The 18,314-nt window shown below is 32.6% G+C and overlaps 3 protein-coding genes across 6 annotated transcripts in view; 1 reads left to right on the top strand and 2 right to left on the bottom strand.

The window, feature by feature from the left end:
* Positions 1 to 4,919: 4,919 nt before the first annotated feature.
* On the bottom strand, positions 4,920 to 7,771 carry LOC139769228 (F-box/LRR-repeat protein 4-like). Its single transcript, XM_071700106.1, has 4 exons — positions 7,518 to 7,771; positions 7,042 to 7,402; positions 6,627 to 6,969; positions 4,920 to 6,477 (listed from the first exon to the last, which is right to left on the bottom strand). The coding sequence occupies exons 1-4, from the start codon at positions 7,575 to 7,577 to the stop codon at positions 6,129 to 6,131; spliced, it is 1,113 nt and encodes a 370-aa protein (XP_071556207.1). The 5' UTR covers positions 7,578 to 7,771; the 3' UTR covers positions 4,920 to 6,128.
* A 4,779-nt stretch (positions 7,772 to 12,550) lies between these two features.
* Positions 12,551 to 14,233, top strand: LOC139769227 (uncharacterized). The gene is made up of 3 exons (XM_071700104.1): positions 12,551 to 12,586; positions 12,916 to 13,036; positions 13,315 to 14,233. Exons 1-3 carry the CDS (start codon positions 12,560 to 12,562, stop codon positions 14,028 to 14,030), a joined length of 864 nt encoding a protein of 287 aa, XP_071556205.1. The 5' UTR covers positions 12,551 to 12,559; the 3' UTR covers positions 14,031 to 14,233.
* Positions 14,234 to 15,244: 1,011 nt separating this feature from the next.
* Cnc (NFE2 like bZIP transcription factor cap-n-collar) overlaps positions 15,245 to 18,314 on the bottom strand; it is a 99,729-nt gene continuing 96,659 nt past the window's right edge. For all 4 annotated transcript variants that reach the window (XM_071700218.1, XM_071700217.1, XM_071700219.1 and 1 more), the window contains exon 13: positions 15,245 to 18,208. In XM_071700218.1, coding sequence (XP_071556319.1) covers positions 18,041 to 18,208 — 168 coding nt within the window. In that variant the 3' untranslated portion in view covers positions 15,245 to 18,040. The remainder of the gene's footprint in view (positions 18,209 to 18,314) is intronic.

The following is an 18,314-nucleotide window of genomic DNA, read 5'->3' as shown; positions in this document are numbered from 1 at the left end:
ATTGTAAGTCCATGAAAAATTATTTCAATAAAAAAAGACCCGAACAAATTGTATAACAACAAATTAATTTTTTACTTATGTTATGTAATTGTTTTATAATTGTTATTCTGAAAATCAAAATTTGTTCAAATTGATCAATCAAATAACATATTTTTTTAATTAAACCTTTTTAAATACTACAAATTTAGCATATCTTATATCCAGAAGCAAAATAAGTTTAACAATAAGATATAAATTAATAGAACATATATGTTAGATTTGTTTTTTAAAAATTAGAAAAATATTATAATAACACACCTTTCTATGACAAAGAAATAATTGAAGCAAACTTACAATACTTCTCAACTTATGTACAAATAGAATCACAAAATGGAATTAAATTTTAATTTTTTAATAAATTTTTTAAGATATAAAATAATTATTTAATTTTTATTTTAAAAACCACAAAATAAAATACTACAAAAAGATATGGACTTGTGACATTTGTTAACAGTGGTTAAATATCTAAACGAGTACAAGATTTTAACGTTATAGCTTTTTTACAAGTCGGACATTTTTTAGATATACGTATGAATGACTCTGAGGACGAGCGTGATGGCCTAGCTGCACGGAAAAAAAGGCTTGGTTGAGATAATAAAAAAAATGGTCGCCTCGACCAAGTGCCTTGATTATATATGCGCCAGTTGATATCTTGGTCACATATACCAACGGCACTTGTTTATACTGCCATAGTTGCTCAGCAACCATAGTACTTGGTTGGACCATCCAAAAGAAATTGGTAACACACATCGGTGATTTCCCTTTCTTCCGTTCGTCTGCGACGACGGCGGCGATGGTGACGATGACGATGACGACGACGACGACGAAGATTCGCGCGGTCGGCACCGTACGGTCGGGAGAGAGGTCGAACGCGATTGGCTCGCGAGTCGAGCCCCCAGATCCGGCCAATCACGTTCCGCCGCTCCGAGCCGCCGACTCGGCGGCGCGGCGCAGGCAGCGGCATATGCGTTCCGATATTCACTGTCAGTACTGAAAATCTATAGTGTACGTTACGTAAATTATAGATTTTCAGTACTTGCAGTGAATATCGGAACGCAGCCCAGAAGTACCAGAACCAGACGCCATACTAGGCGCGACCGTTGAACGTTGAAACCAGTTGAAACGGCGTACCTTCGAAGTCAGCGTGCGATCGATCGTTCTTGTCGGTGAGCGGCCTTGCCGCTTGTTTTCTTCGATGTTCAGAGTACCGTTACCTGCGGCCTGCGGGAATCATTCGGTCATTCTTCCGGTAAATTTCGGACAGAAATTTGTGAAGTGTTTCGTGCTCCGTGCGCCGTGCGCCGTGCTCCGTGCTGTGGATGCTGTGTTTTTCGGAACGCGCTTTTTCCTGCGATTGGCACTCCTGCTCCTCGTTTTGCGGGAATAATCGACTACGCGCTCAAAAATTCGTAATGTATCAATAAGTGTCTGTCGGACGTCGGACAGTGTCGGAATGAATGTGTCGTGTGAAATTGTGAATCGCTCGAGGCGGAGACGTCGAGGCGAAGGTACGGCTATTGTGATTACGTGATTAATTGTGAGTGATGTGCAGTTTCGTTGTGCATTCGCGCCATTCGCGGGCGATAATCGTTCGTCTCGCGGTCTCGCCATATATCTGGACCCTCGAATATAATGTTGTGCTTTGAACACGCTGTGCCGGAATTCTAATGCGAGCTATCTCCGATTCTTTTCGAAGGGAGAAAAGAGTGACAACGTGAAATCGTATCGAGTGATTCGAGTAATAGCACGCTCCGTGATACAACATCAGTTCGTTATAATATTTCTTATTTTCGTGTATTTCGTGCGGCGTGCCGCGTAAGTTAACGATCCGCGACGTCTCGTTGTGCAAAGTATTAATAGTGCAGTTTTACATCCGCAAGATTTATCGTGCTCGATCCCGTAATGTGCGTGCGATATTTAATTTTAATTGTATTTTTCATTAATTAACTGCGTGTCTCTATTAGTCGTCCACTTGATTCGCGTGGTGTCGTCCCAATAGTCGTTATCGACATCTTCGAACATTTCGTCGTCGTTAACGTAACGCGGTGATAAACGCGGGACGAATCGGGGCAATCGGCGTCGCGATTCTTTCAAATTTTCACGAAAAATCAGTGTTAGAAAATGTGAAAATATTTTGGGAAATATCTCAATTTTATATTATATCTGCTTTTATATTACAGAGTAAAGTATTTCCTTCCCATGGGTACGACCTTGGCGAGGTGGGAAGGCCCAGTACCCAGTACGAGGATTTTACCCAAGCAAAACTCTCGTTATGCTTGGATAAAAATCTAAAGACGGGGAAGCTAACGTACCCTCCGTCCGCCGATTTAATTGAACAAACGAACCGCAGCCGGTTCGTCGCGTTTGTTTCGGAAGTGCCGTACAAGTATTCGGACTAAAAGACTTTTTCAAAGCTTATTTGAAGAATATTACGGCGTACTTGACGGAATATTCTTCTCATGGGCTTTATAAACGGGAGTGCCGTACAGTATCGCGCGAGAAAGACTTTTACTGATAATAATTAGTCCGCGCGCGATTGTAATTTATTATCCGCGAGTGTTTCTCGCGAGTGTCCTGTGCGGTGCGAGAAGGAGGAGGAGAGACCTGACGTCCTGAGAGGAGGAGGAGGTCCGAGAGAGACATCGGGCACCGGCGGAGCAACCTTGGGGTAAGTATCATCTCTTAGCTACATAAAATTAATAATTCGTTTCCATTTATTCGAATTGTTTTATCTTGATAAGTTAAAAGTAATTAAAAAAAGAGAAATTATCTAAAATTTTATTCTTGCAAAGAACTTTTTCGGTAAAGATAATTGTATTGCTAAATATTTTATTGAAAGACGAATTAGAGTATGTGTAAGAATTATCTTTTGAAATGTTGATCATTTTGAGCGCTTCTTTAATTTAAATTACGTTTGTATGTTACAGTATCATCGTAGCTACGTGGCTGAGAAACTCCGCCTGTTGCGCATCGGGTTGGTGAGCCAGAATTTTTTTTTTTACTAAGGCAACGAATCTACGATTTATTAAATATATGCAAATGTATCTCGATACATGTCAAATTATGAAAATAAATTATAATATCAATTTATTACATCTCGTAGATCCGTTGCCTTAAAATGGATGGGCTAAAACTAATTACGGCAAATATTTAATCTTGGTGTCACCTGTTTATTGATGCATGTATTTGCGATTGTGCTGGAGGAAATACTCGCACACTTCGCACGCACTGAGCTCGTAAAAAGCTCATATTATCGTTTATTGAAATATGTTGATGAACTATCGCGTTTTATGCAAATAATTTTTAATAAAATTTTAAATGTTAAATAAAATATATAACAAAATATTTTATTGAATCAGAATTTAATTTCGCGAATTTGAATGAGTAAAGTATACATGATAAATTAAATTTTCGAAATTTTTGTTACATAAATTAATTCTACTTACAATTAAAATAAGGATTTTAAAAATATAAATTTTTTATTTAGATTTTTTATAAAATTATTATTTTTTTTTTTAACAAAAGAGATAAGAGTAAACAAAATATTATTAGGTGTTATAAAAAAAATATTTGCGTAGATAGGGAAAAATTATGAATTAGTTAGGATGTGTTATTTATACCCATCTATTTCTTTCCATATATTTATCCAAGATTAAATATAACATAAATCAATGCAAAAAAATAATATACAGATATATAATAAATAAAAAGAATAAGAAATATTTCAATTTTATTATGCAACTTATTTTATAAAAAGCGCGATAATGGTTGTTAATTATTAGAATTTATTTTAACAAAGCACCGATTTTACCTTAATTTCTTGTAGCCTATCCATCTATTTTTGATTAAGAAATTGGCTTTATGCCAGTCAAGTGATATATGACGTGAGATTGTAAAAATTCTGTTGAGAAACGCTGAAACTTTTAAATTACTTTAGAATTGACCGTATAGTACAATTATATATTCAATTTTGTAGTAATATATATAAATATATCAAAAATAATTTTGATATAGAAAATAAAACGTATAACGAGATAGATTTATATCGATATAAAAGTTTATAAAGTTTTGCATATAAGTATTATTTAATTATAACAACGCGATTATTCATTAATTGTAATATCCAATTATAATAATAATTGTGCAAAAAGTTTCTTTTTTTGGATCTCACGTCATTTATTCTGTATATATCTTAATTGATACATTTTCAAGATGCGTACTGCATGAACAACATGATGCTTTCCTTGGCTGTAGAATGATTAGTTTTATGTGTGTACAAGAATTTGATATATCTGTTAATTTGCCCAAAGTAGGGCTACTTTCTTTTTATATTTCCTCGCATATCGGTGAGATTGGAAAAACCCCAATTAAATCCCACACAATCGCGGGCGTGTTAAAATCCCCAATCAGGTCCCTTATAAATCATGTCGCGGTATTAAATTTATATTAAATTGTAATACGGGTAGGTTATAGGGAAATGGGTAGGTAGGACTATAGATCGGAATACGGGTAGGTACACAGAGAAGAAAAGTTGTTAACTTAACTAAATGCGTTCGACTAATTATTATTTTTTAAATTGAAATATTCAAGTATTTAAATCAAATTACGTCATGTTAGATTTAATATATTATATTTAATTTAAATACTTAAATATTTAAATTTAAAAAATAGTAATTAGTTGAACGCATTTAGTCAAGTTAACAACTTTTTTTCTCTTTAAAACAGATTGCGTGCGACGACGAAGTGTTTGGCTCGCGTACGTTGAAGTCAATTTTGTGATACCAATCGTGTATTTGTGCAATACGTACCAACAGCTCAACGAATTTTGCTTCGTCTTCTCGTTTTGTAATAGGTATGTTTCATATGTATGTAACATGATATATGTATGTATACTTATGTATATATTTGTGTGTACATCTATGTATACTGAAGGATGATCCGTATATGGAAAGAGAACTATATAATTTTGTAACATAATACAACACGTATTGAAACATCCACGGACAATATAATGCCTTCCCTTGCCATATATGTATCATTCGTACAATTATAACTTGCCGCTTACTGTAAATGCGCTACAATTATGTTACAAAGTTTATAAAGTCCATTCTAATTATCTTCTATGCGAAATATCGAGATTACTGATGTCTGACATAACTTACAAGATAATTGTTCGCACTGTAAAAATTGTTTGTCTTAATGTATTATTCAATTGAAAATATATTCACGAGATATTTGAACGATTGCAGTGTTCTCGAACTTTAAATCACGCTTAATTTGTAAGTACATTTTTCTGTGCAAACGATAACTTACGAGTGAGGACTCAGATTTTTAAATGTGTGACTATAATACATTTTCCTATTCTTTTGTTCTAAATAAGCGTCATTAGATACACGACATGTAAAAAAATGCATACTTTCCTATTTCTTTTTTGTTTACTTATGTGCAATCCTTTTTAAGAAAACGATTATTTTCACTAGTTTTATATATATATGTACTTCATAAATATATATGTACTCAAATCACTATGTGATTTAAAGTTCGAGAACACTGCGATATTCTATAAGGAAATCGTATGTGACATAAAACAGACAGTAATCTATTATTCTATAGAAATTCTTTCTATCACGTATGACACTCGAAGTGTAACATAAGCATTAAACTCGGCGTTATTGCGGTATTAGTTGTATTAATATTAATATTTGTAGTGTATAACGTACACACACACACACACACACACACACACACACACACACACACGATGGAGCAGTACATATGCACATATAAATAAATATAAATTTATAAAATAAAAAAGAGTACCAATTATTTAACCCTAATCTAAGGTAATAAGTATACACCGTGCATATTTTATTCTTGGTTCTATATTGATACCTGAGATATTCTTGGTATTTACAACGAAATATTCTCAGTATACCAATATACTCAGTATACTCAATATACCACCGATTTAGCAAAGGCGGACATAGGAATTTTCTCAGTACGTTCGCAGTAAATCGTAGTACGTATCTCGAATGTTTTGAGAATATACGCAATCTACTGCTGCGATATCCTTCGAACATTCTCAATATCTATTTGTACCCTATGGGGTCGTAGTCGTCGTCGTACATGTAGACGGACACATGCGGATATCTTTCCTTCCATTGATTAACCAATTGATCACTTATATTACAACGATCGAAATAAAACTCCTGCAGTTTAGGACATTGTTTAAAAATAACGGACCAAATATCAGGTATATCAAGGTCAAGTAACGGTTGAAAAATATATAACTTTTTCAAATTTTTGCACCGCGCTAATAATTCCAACCGGTGATCAGTGAGGACAGGATCGAACAAAGAAACTTCTTGCAAGTTTTGATAAGAGGGAAGTGATCTAAATATGCTCTCGTTAGTATTATCGTCATAATTATATGTGGATCTGTAACAAAAATCATATAATTAGTACAGTATTTTAATTGCAAAGAGAAAATTCATGTAACTTTTTCAAGATGCTCGCAAGAGAAGCAAACAAATTTCATTAAAGAATATAATAATATGTATTTAAAAAAAAATGTAGCACACACTTACAGTGAAAAGTCCACTCTTTGTAAATTCTTACAGTTAGTGAGAGCATTAATACCCTGAGATGTAAGAGTATCTGCGTCCAGTGAATATATTGCTTCCAAGTCACGACACGAATTTCCCAACTCTATTAGAACTGCATCATAATTTATAAAGTCTCCCGATTCTGTCTGATCAATTTCTTTATATGCTTCTAACTCACGCATCCGTTGATTATTTTGCAGTATTTTGCAAAGACGTTCAGGTCTTATATTTGTACTAAAAAGGTTTAAACGTTCCAAACCTGTCAGCTTCTCGAGGTACGAAAATCCTTCGTCGTCTATGCCAGAACAATAACTTAGATCCAATTCTAAAAAAAATTTGTATTAGTTGTTATGCAATTTACCCATAATCTTGACAATTATATACTATATGCATATACCTTTCAAATTTTTGCATGTCTCTGAAATTTCAAGTAGGACAGGATTTAAGTCGACATCGATGCATTCGTAACATAATCTTAAATGCGTTAAACGCCTGCCGCAATTATTAAGAAAGTTTGCAAAATCATTAACATCAAAGTCGCTTCCTGTAAGATCTAATTGTTGCAAATATTTACATCTAGGTGTAAAATAACAAAATATATCGGACATATATTTTTGAGACTTAATATATCGCATGTTTAAACGTGTATAGAGTAGAGAATCCCGTGTTAAAATATCAAAGCGCCTATTATTTACTTCATTCATGCGGCATAATGTTACCAAATCTAAGTATTTAAATATTTTTAGTAGTATTTCATTCTGTAAAGATAAAATATAATTAATATAATACAAAATAAATACTTTAATACTCAAAGTACGAAATGTCACCGCAATAAATATTGTGATGAGAAATAGACTTCTTAGAATACTTTACAGGAAGCGCAGATAAACTGCAACATGGTAGCTCCTTGGATTCATCCAATGAGAGTTTCATACGCTTGGCACAATTCGAATAACCTTTCAATAGAATATGACGCGAGTATTTCTGTTCAAGAGGTTGCACATATCCAGGGATTACCTCTTGAGATGCCTTTTTATGCTTCAGATTACTTTTATAATTAATCCTCCTTATTTCGCTACAAATATCATCGAAACAAATTGATTTTCATTATTAACAGGAAAAAAGGATTTAAATATTACCTAATGTACAATAGTAATACCTTTTATAAATAACACAATATTCAGGAAAATCTCGTTGCAGATGAACTATATCCAAGTGTGCATTTTTTAAATCTGCTGTTAAATTATGAACATCGTCGTGGTGTGGAGAGTACATGCTGTTAATTCTTTTTAACAGATTACTTAAACTCTCGTTAGGATTTCTAGGAAGGATCAAATCTGATGTACCGATGAGCATCACAGCATCCAGTTGTGTATAAGATTCATATGAGCTGTCCTTAAACATTAGTCTGAGCATTTTGGTTTTGAAGTTGCACAGATGCAATAACGGTGGAGAAAATAATCTTGATTCCGGTGGTACAATCTGAGACGATTCATCCCACAACTGAATCCAGTGATTATTGGAATCTTGAGCCGAAATTTGAATTACGCTTCCAGGATTATATATTTCATAAATAGAGACTCTGACTGGATATACAGCTTCATGAAACTCGATATCTTCAAAATAGAAAATATAATTATACTCTCTTCTCAACAAAAGCGTATCTTCTTTAACAATATCTTATTTATCGATTCGAATATTACATACCAAGATAATTATTTTCGCTCGTCATATGGTCCAGTGTATACCATGTTTTATCAACCAACTGTCTCATGAAATCGTTGTTTTGCCATGGAGATATTGAGATATCGAAACCAACCTTTCTCGACTATATTAAAAAATCAAAATGTGTCAAATAGAAAATCTTATAACATAAATTTATATAGTGATTACTTTGTACAGGACAATAACAGATAATACCTGGAAATACACATAATTAAAATTTTTGGGTGGTCCAATTATGACAGGGGCAGTATACGATATGCTACGATTCTGGATTCTTCTCGTGGTAATAAATTTTTTCTTCACAAATTGATAGACAAAGTCAACACTACCCTCTTCTCCTGCGGATACTCTACCGATGTAGGGATATCGGCTACAACTCTCGCGATATAAAGATTTATTGTGAGTTGTCATATTGTATCTCTAAAAAAAGACAAAAATATGGAGAATAATAATCCTTTCTTTTTTAGCATATGCTAAAATGGATTGTAATATTACATATATTTATAATTATAGCGTTAATATTATATGTATAATCTAACAATAAGTTTATCTTGCTTCCATTCGCATTGCTATCTATTAGGGCTGCGGTCCATTTGACGCTACAAATACTTCGAGCCATTCCTCTTCTTTTTTCTTTCAATGAAGAAAGAAGAAGAAGAAGAAGAACGCTTCAAAGCATTTGTAGCGTCAAGTGGACCGCAGCCTAGATCTCGCGTATCCGTTCAGATGATAATAAAATATTGTTGTAAGATATTAATAATGATGATAATAAAATATCCCTTCCCATTCTAGGCACGTCTAGGAACACTATCGTGTCTTTTAATTATTGTACAATTAAAAGCATAAAGTTAATAAAAATAAAAAAAATGTTAGTAAAATTTAATTAAATAAATTATAATTTATTCTGTAAATAAAAGACCTAAATTAATTAAAGAAGTAAAGAATAGAAAAAGTATGAATGATCGAAATGTTCTCTTGGTCAACATAGATACGCTTTTTCTGAAAAAATTATGTTATTATTTTAAAAAGATAACACACACACACACACACACACATTGTTGTAATACATTTGTGCATTTAGGGTGCGTTCGGGAAGACGCTATTAGTGCTACAGTAGAGTCTCTCTAATTTTGACCGGATGGGGCGATAAGAGCGGAATGCCAAAATTATGGAATACCCCCACCACAGAATGGACTGCCAATCACCGTGTACTTGCGGGAACGCGTGATATGGAAGGGACCTATTGTGATATGGGGCACGATATTAGTGTTTGTGAAAGTATGTGTGAAGGAATGCAAAGATTACAGGGGGCCAAATTTAAGGAGACTCTACTGTATTTGCTTATTCTATCCTTGTTTTACACCTGATGAGCGATAAAGATAGAAGGATGCAATAGCGCTAATAGCGCGCTTCCCGAACGCAGCCTTAATATTACTCATAAAAATGTAAAATTAAATAATTAAATAATGACTTTAATTTTTTTATTATATTTGGTTTATTATAACAAATTAATAAAGAAAAATGGAAAGTTGTAAAATATTTATTTTTCATAAAATTATTTGATATTTATTTATGAAATGTGTAACATTTATGTTTTATGTCATTAAATCAAATATATCACTTTTTGGTGATGATCAATATATAAAAGACGTTTTATGCTTATAATACTGCAGTTTTTATTATCAAATTTTTTAATATGTTATCAGCAATATTTATAATCTGTAAATGCATATTTTGGCACAATATAAAAGACCAGTATTCGTATATTTTGTTTCTTATTTTAAAATTATTTCAAGTACAATCTTAAGGCATTAACATGGTCTTTCCATAATAATATCTGAAATATATACTTATCTTAAAAAATAAGAATAAAACAAGATTTGTATTTTTTATAAATATAAAAGTTACATTAATAAACACAAAAATATATTTTCCAAAGATGTACAGACGGCGTCATTAATGCCTGGTCCCCAAAATTGGATTTTAGAAACTCTTCGTCTTTTTTTGGGGACAGTTAGAAAGAGAAAGAGACGAAGAGTAAGTTTCCGAAACGCATTCAATTTCGGGAATTTAGTTTATATTTGTACAATTATTTGTATTTTTTCTAATGTATAACATTCGAAAGTAATGACAAAAAAAATTAAACAAAACCTTTTAAACATTTAACTTAGGAATTTTTGATTTAATAAATGATAATTCGACTGAAGAGATCAATTTAAAACATCATATAATGAAATAGAGTTAAGTTATATAAATATGATTTAGGCCGATATTTATAATTCGTTCTTATTTTTAAGATAATCTAAAGTATATTATATCTTTCAGATATTATTATGAAAAGACCATGTTAATGCCTGAACGGGGGGGTGCCAGTTCGCCGGAGGCAAGATGTGCGAAATTTAGCGAATAAAGCTCGAAGGACCAGAGGGGGGTAATTCGATCCCCTCACGACTAGGTTTGTGCGGATAAGCGAGATTACGAATAGCGAGATTAGCAAAGCGACTCACCGTTCGATCGGCCGTCGTCTCCTGGAGGGATTTCGTCCTTCTTCAGGTAGGCGCAAGCAGGCACGTGCGGAGGCAAGCAAGCAAGCAGAGTGAAGCAGGCAAGGCAAGCAATCAGGCAGTGCCAGGCAAGGCAAAATGCAGGCAAATCAGACGAAGATCGTAGTTCTTTACGACGGCGCGACGATGAGTTTTTCAAGTTTGCTCTGTACTCCAGAGGACTGCTTAACGATGAGTGCGCGCGGTCCTGAAACGTGCCGCGGGCGAGTAGGTGCTCCCTGTTTTTGGGAGTAATGGGTACCGTCGGTGGAAGGGCGATGGCAACACCGATTGGTGAGTCGCATAGATTTTTACCGCTCTCGATCCACCGACGTTTCGCGTGAGAGAAAAGAAAGAACAATAGTACGACTAATCTAAATCTACATGCAACTAATCAACTATTTACAACTAAAATATATACACGGCGATACGCCAAACAATGCCTTAAGATTGTACTTGAAATAATTTTAAAATAAGAAACAAAATATACGAATACTGGTCTTTTATATTGTGCCAAAATGTACATTTACAGATTATAAATATTACTGATGACGTATTAAAAAATTTGATAATAAAAATTGCAGTATTATAAGCATAAAACGTCTTTTATATATTATAATCGTCACCAAAAAGTGATAACCAATATATTTGATTTGATGACATAAAACATAAATGTTACACATTTCATAAATAAATATCAAATAATATTAAGAAAAATAAATATTTTACAACTTTCTACATTTCTTTATTAATTTATTATAATAAACCAAATATAATAAAAAATTAGTCATTATTTAATTATTTAATTTTACATTTTTATGAGTAATATTAAATGCCCAAATGTATTACAACAATGTGTGTGAGTGTGTGTGTTATCTTTTTAAATTAATAACAGAATTTTTTCAGAAAAAAGCGTATTTATATGTTGGCCAATAGAACATTTCGATCATTTATACTTTTTCTATTCTTTACTTCTTTAATTAATTTAGATCTTTTATTTATACAGAATAAATTATAATTTTACTAATTTTTTAAATTAAATTTCACTAACAATTTTTTTTATTTTCATTAACTTTATGCTTTATTTAATTGTATAATAATTAAAAGACACGATAGTGTCCCTAGACGTGCCTAGAATGGGAAGGGATATTTTATTATCATCATCATTAATATCTTACAACAATATTTTATTATCATCTGAACGCATACGCAAGATCTAATAGACGCGCGAGCCAGGTCTGCCAGTCAGTCAGGCCGATAACGTGCACGATTATCGTGGCTGGCGTTATCTATAGCTACAGCTTGAGCCGCTCGGTGATGAAAGAGACGGCAGATATGTATGTCTGCGCTCTTCTAGCCGCCCGAAGCCGGCCGAGCGCCGAGCGGGCCCTCCACACATGCTGCCAGCAAGCAGAGGCTCGAAATTGGGCGCGTTCAGCAGACACAACTGTTGAGTTCGTCTTATCAACACTCTGCGTTGATTGGTTGGTTCTAAAGGTGCCATTTCATGGTAGCGACAAGCGACGAGCGACATGTTTTTTTGTCGCATTTGTAGTTCGATTTTTTTAACTTTAGGCGACCACTTTCAATTTGGTTCTTGTAGCCGATTTTCCGTATTTTTAATAATAAAAGAAAAGTGGTAGTGAAATGGAAGAAAACGGTGAAAATTTAGAGGTAAGTAGTAAATGTAAGTAATTACAGTTTTGTCTATTGAAAGTCAAGAATTGTTGATATGTATAACTTATAACCCTGATATTTATAACTATTGTCAATATTTATAACTATGAATAACCTAAAAAATAACATTATTTTGGCTTTACGCGAGACTTAAACATGTGTCTATCTTTATCTTTCTTCCTACAATCGGTCCTAGATGCTATATTAATTTTAATTTATTTTTTGATAATAAAGACATACAAATTAAAAACAAAATAATCTTAATTTTAAAACATGAATTTATAAATTATATAATTTTGTGCCTAACTAAAAAACTATGTATATAGGAAGTGTATGTTTGCGCTGTATGCGAAACAATAATCGGAAGCTCGGATATCTACAGCCACGGTTGCTTTGAAGGATACCCAGAAGTGTACATTAAGAACCATTATGTATACCCTCGGTGTGGTAAATGATATTCTCGTGCTATTGTTATTAATGTTTTCTCATGTAAAGTGATCAAAGATTGTGTATTTGCTTCAAATATTAATAACATTTTATAGATAATTTAATTCTTTTTAAGTAATATATTGTATATTACATAAAAAATAATTGGTTTCTTATAATAAAGTTATGTCTCTTTTCCTGTATTTTCTCTCTAATTAATTTGTTGAAAAAGACTTAAAAGTGTTTTTGTTATGAACATATATTTGATGGCTAACATAATTCTTATTGTATTTCTATAGAGGATCTATCCATTGTCAGGCGAAGTGACGTTAATGGCAGTGAAGAAATTGTCACAGAACCATTAGCATCAACAAGTTTATCAAATAGCCAGTTACCACAACACTTAAATACGGAAGAGCAACTCATTCATCTCATTCATGAAAGAGAACCTCTATGGAATTTGAGAAGTCCTCTTGAAAAGCGGAGTAAAGAAAATAAAGAAAAACTGTGGGAAGAAGTTGCAGCTGCCATTGGATCTGGTAACACTGTGGCTGCTTTAAAAAAAAAATGGAAAAACCTTTGTGATTCATATAGAAGATTTGTAAACAGTGAGAAAGGTACAAGTGGTTCAGCAGCTAAGAAGAAAAAGCGATGGATATATAGCGATATTATGTCTTTTATGAGTGATGTGAATCTTCAGGACAAATCTACAGATTCAAATATGCAAGATGCAATGATGACAGAGAGTAACGATTCCACAAGTTCATGTCACAATCCTCCATTGGAAGAAGTATTGTCAACCGATGACGAGATTGCTTCATCTACCGTGCCACGTACACGAAAAAATACCAGAAACTCAGATATGGAGATAGCTGATAAGGTGGTGCAAGCCATCACAAATAGTACTCCTACAAATATCTTTAAATTTCCGGATATAAGTACCAGCTCCACCTTTGACAAAAACTCCAGGATCATCAGATGCTGCTTTTGGAATGTTTATTCAGTGCTCGCTTAGAGAAATTAAAGATGAACGTGATCGAGCAAATGTTAAGAAAGCTTTGATGAATACATTATTTGCAGAATTAGAAAAAATAGCAGAGCGATGTTAATATACGTATATTTAAATAGTATAGTTGGTATGTGCATTCAGATTCCGTACTTGAAAGTTTTATATTCTTCTATAAGTAGGTATAGTTGGTATGTGCATTCAGATTCCGTACTTAAAGTTTTATATTCTTTTATAAGTAGGTATAGTTGGTATGTGCATTCAGATTCCGTACTTAAAGTATTATATTCTTTTATAAGTAGTATATTTGGTATGTACATTCAGATTCCGTACTTTAAGTTTTATATTCTTCTATAAGCAGTAATAAATAATTTTGTTTAATTGTAATTTAATTGTTATTTTTTTCCCAGGGGTGTCGTTCTTCAGTTCAAGGTAATATTAAATTTAAAAAACTAAATACTAAATACACTAAATACTTTGCGTTTAGAATTTTTATTTTTATCGATTTGTTAAAAAAATATAAATATTCAAAGTTGATATTTTTTTAAAACAATAAATGCAAAGTTAGTTAGAATTTAAAAGTATGATTGTATTAGTGTGTGTCTGTATATAAACGTTTTTATGTTTCGAGATGTCACTGACAAAAATAAAATATACTCGGCCATTAAATATATCAAACTAAATATATCACTTTTTGTACTCACTATCGGACTATACTTTTAGCTCCGATTGTCACAAGTGAACTACCTTAATAAGTAAATAGAAAGTATAATTTTTATTTTATTTTACAAATGATCGTATTGCCAATTCACAGCTCCTTCATTGTTAAAATAAGAAGTAAACTCCTCTCTGATTTGAATGGCTGTATGAGTGGCATTATTTGATCCCATTCGGTTAATATCTATTAATCTTCCGTGTTCTTCATTTCTTCGAGTTATTTAAATCAAATTACGTCATTAGATTTAATATATCATGGCATATTTAATTTAAATACTTAAATATTTCAATTAAAAAAATAGTAATCAGTTGAACGCATTTAGTAAAGTTAACAACTTTTTTTCTCTTTAATTAAAAATAATTAAATTTCAAAGGTTCAGAATGAAAGGGTTAATTGGAGTTTGATCAAAGTCGTGAACTACTGCCGCGACACAAATTCACGGTAATATATATATGAATATTTATATAAAAATAGGTATTGATTAATTAGACAAATACAAGTCAGATACGATACTTTCCCCAGAGGTTTTTATTCAGCTTTATTTATACAATATAGAAATTTAATGACAGAAGGAGATCTTCATTGCAAGTAGATGGATTTGCAAGTTTGCGCGAATCCAAATTGTTTGTACAATAGACGAACAGAGAGTTCTTATAAATTAATATTATTATTATCTTTTACAATGTTTTGCCGAGATCTCCGCTCGCTAAGTACAATATGTAAAAGGCATCCTACACCCAATAGTATGAATACAATTGCGTATGTAAATGTTAATAATGATTATTAATAATTACCGACATAAACTGCATTTTCGTTTTTTTTTCAACGTTATAACATATATTTTATCATTACTCTTTGTGTATATGTATTTATATATACACGTACATATACATAAATACATACATTTATTTCATATATGTATATCTATATATATTTATATATAATATTTATAGAAAATTATACTAGCTACATTAATATATACATAAAAAGGCAAATGTGAAATACCTGAACATTTCTCATCTCTTTACTTTATAAAAATATGTGTTTTTATTATGTTTGTTCGTATTTCAATGAATGCTATTCTTAATATATTGTAATATTACAACGTGTCGCAGTAAGTGTATATTCACATACTTGTATTATTTACTATATTATTTGTAATATACATTACAATGTGTTTTGCTTGTAGTCTACCTGAATGGAGTGAAATTTAAGGTATCTGTTTAAGCTGCTTTCTATATGGAACACAAAATGGTTCGGAGATTAGTTACTGCAAGTTTGCTGTATCCCACTAATGCCTCAATCATTTGCCTTTTATCGCTTTGCCCCCTACTTTGTCCGCAATTAAATGCAATTTTGCATTACATTAATTACAATTTTGCATTATTATCCATAACGCTACCACTTCTGAAACTGTAAGCGCTTCAAATCATGCGTATTTTCTAAGTTCATATAACACAACAAATTTTTATTTAATAATACATACGCGTATGATTAAACATTTGTTTTACTAACACTGTCACATGCAGATGACGTACTCAATGCCGTAGCGTTTTGCTTGCGACAGTGAGCATTATTTATTCATGAATGTGTATCATAATTTTGGCAATTAAGTATACCGCTAACAATAATCACACACAATCAACTGAATAGATAAAAATCACTGGATACGTTCAACGCAATCGTCTGTGCTTCTATATCTATGAAATATATAATTCAATTCATATATATCATAATCATAGATACAATTCATAGAAATAATTATATTGAAACGTGATAAAATCTGTTTCGCGAATGTAAAAAAATGAGCTTTTTGAATGTATAATATATCACTGTACGTGTGTCAACGTGTGTTACACGTTTACGTATATTAAGAAGATGACAAGCATATTTTACGCTTAAAGCAGGAAGAATAGTAATTGGAATTAGATGTTAATTTAGAGTTGCTTTAATTATGGTGACACAACAGTTCTCGTGCGTGATTCTACAATATAACCATCTTACTACGTTTTCTTACTATTTACGTATATTAATAGTTGTAATCTTTTTTTTAACGCTATAGACATTGTGATTTGTTTAGGCTAGGCCTGCAGCTAGGCCGGTTTGCATTTTTCGGCCGATATTGCCCACTGCTATTCCCACTTCTCTCATTTCGTAGCATCTATGCTACTCGCTGAGATTTAACACTCGAGTTCAGGAATGGTATTAGTTATAAATCGTATGGGACTTTGGTGCGTATTGCCCTGAGCGCTGTTCACTGTTTATTGAGTTATTATTATTATTATACATATTATATGTGTGTGTATATTATATATACCTATATAATTATATAATAATTATATATATATCAATTATATATATAAATAATATAAGTATATACACACAATGTACATAATAATAACTCTATAAACAATGAGTAGCGCGCGAATCAACATTCGCCAAAAAACTCTATACAATTTGTAGTTAATACTGTCCTCGAGCCCTTACATCTCCGCGAGCAGCCGAGATGCTACGAAACGAGAGAAGTAGGAATAGCAAGCAAGATCGGCTGAAAAGTGCAAACCAGCTGCAGGCCTGGTTTAGGCAATCACAGAGAAACTCGTATACTATAACACACTCCATTATTTTTTCACGAGTAGTATCATATGTCACTATAAGGCCAGTATAAACTCATGAAACATATTTTAAGATCATCTATTGACGAAGCTTAAATAAAGCATAGGAAATTCATGAAGCTTTCGATTTTATTTTATTATTAATTATTGATCTTATTAAAGACAGTCACAACAGACAAGATACATTATATATACAAACAAATACAATGATACCCGATGCTCTCCTTTCTGTAATATAAAAATCTTTGATTATGAAAATGAAAAGAAAATGCACGAAGTTATGATATTTAGAGGTGAAAATGTATTAACACGGGTAGTCAAAGTAACTGAAAACTGTAGCATCACCCATGTACACAAAAACCACCATTAGGATAATTAAAAATCCTATCTTTCTTCCTACTAAAATCTCTAAATGTGTTAAAAAGTCATCTGCCAAAAATCACGTAGTCGCGATTCGTAAGCCGGTATCCTTGACGAATTTCGTTGTTTATTTGGACACAGTGCGAGGTATGTCAGGTCTAAAACCATGAACGCTACTCTTTCGAATTGTACGCAATAAATCTAATAACGCGTATAATATTCGCTGCCCAGCACCGTGTTCGCTTTCATTACGCTTTGGACGCGCTGCCCAAGAAAAACAAAAGTTTTTCAATAATCAATCACATCGCATACAATCCTTTAGCAGTTCATTCCTTGTGCTCAGGATCGGGTTTAGTCTTCGGCTCCATCGAAGACTGTCGCGACTGATGCGGATTCGTCTGATTTCTGGGAACTAGCAAGATGTTCCCATCTGCAGACTGTTGAAGACTGTACTCGCACGGATGGTACAGATTACCATCCGGATCCCGTAAAGACTAAAATATAATTTATCAAACGTTATAGCTTCTCTTTTATCGCCTTTAACAGCATTTTACTCGAAAATAACATAATAAATTATCCATTACTTAAATTACATATAAC

The sequence above is a fragment of the Temnothorax nylanderi genome, unplaced genomic scaffold, assembly GCF_030848795.1.
Source record: "Temnothorax nylanderi isolate EJ_2023f unplaced genomic scaffold, tnyl_v1.0 TNYL_tig0021_pilon, whole genome shotgun sequence".
NCBI classification, from domain to species: domain Eukaryota; kingdom Metazoa; phylum Arthropoda; class Insecta; order Hymenoptera; family Formicidae; genus Temnothorax; species Temnothorax nylanderi.
Note: the sequence above shows the minus strand (reverse complement) of the source record. Positions and strands in the feature narration are given on the sequence as shown.

Coding starts and splice junctions, on each gene's coding strand:
- LOC139769228 (XM_071700106.1), bottom strand. CDS start 7,577: ATGAAACTCTCATTGGATGAATCCAAGGAGCTACCATGTTGCAGTTTA. Junction 7,403..7,517: donor GCAGTTTATCTGCGCTTCCT/GTAAAGTATTCT, acceptor TTATCTTTACAG/AATGAAATACTACTAAAAAT. Junction 6,970..7,041: donor GACATGCAAAAATTTGAAAG/GTATATGCATAT, acceptor AATTTTTTTTAG/AATTGGATCTAAGTTATTGT.
- LOC139769227 (XM_071700104.1), top strand. CDS start 12,560: ATGGAAGAAAACGGTGAAAATTTAGAG. Junction 12,587..12,915: donor AAAACGGTGAAAATTTAGAG/GTAAGTAGTAAA, acceptor CTATGTATATAG/GAAGTGTATGTTTGCGCTGT. Junction 13,037..13,314: donor TTATGTATACCCTCGGTGTG/GTAAATGATATT, acceptor GTATTTCTATAG/AGGATCTATCCATTGTCAGG.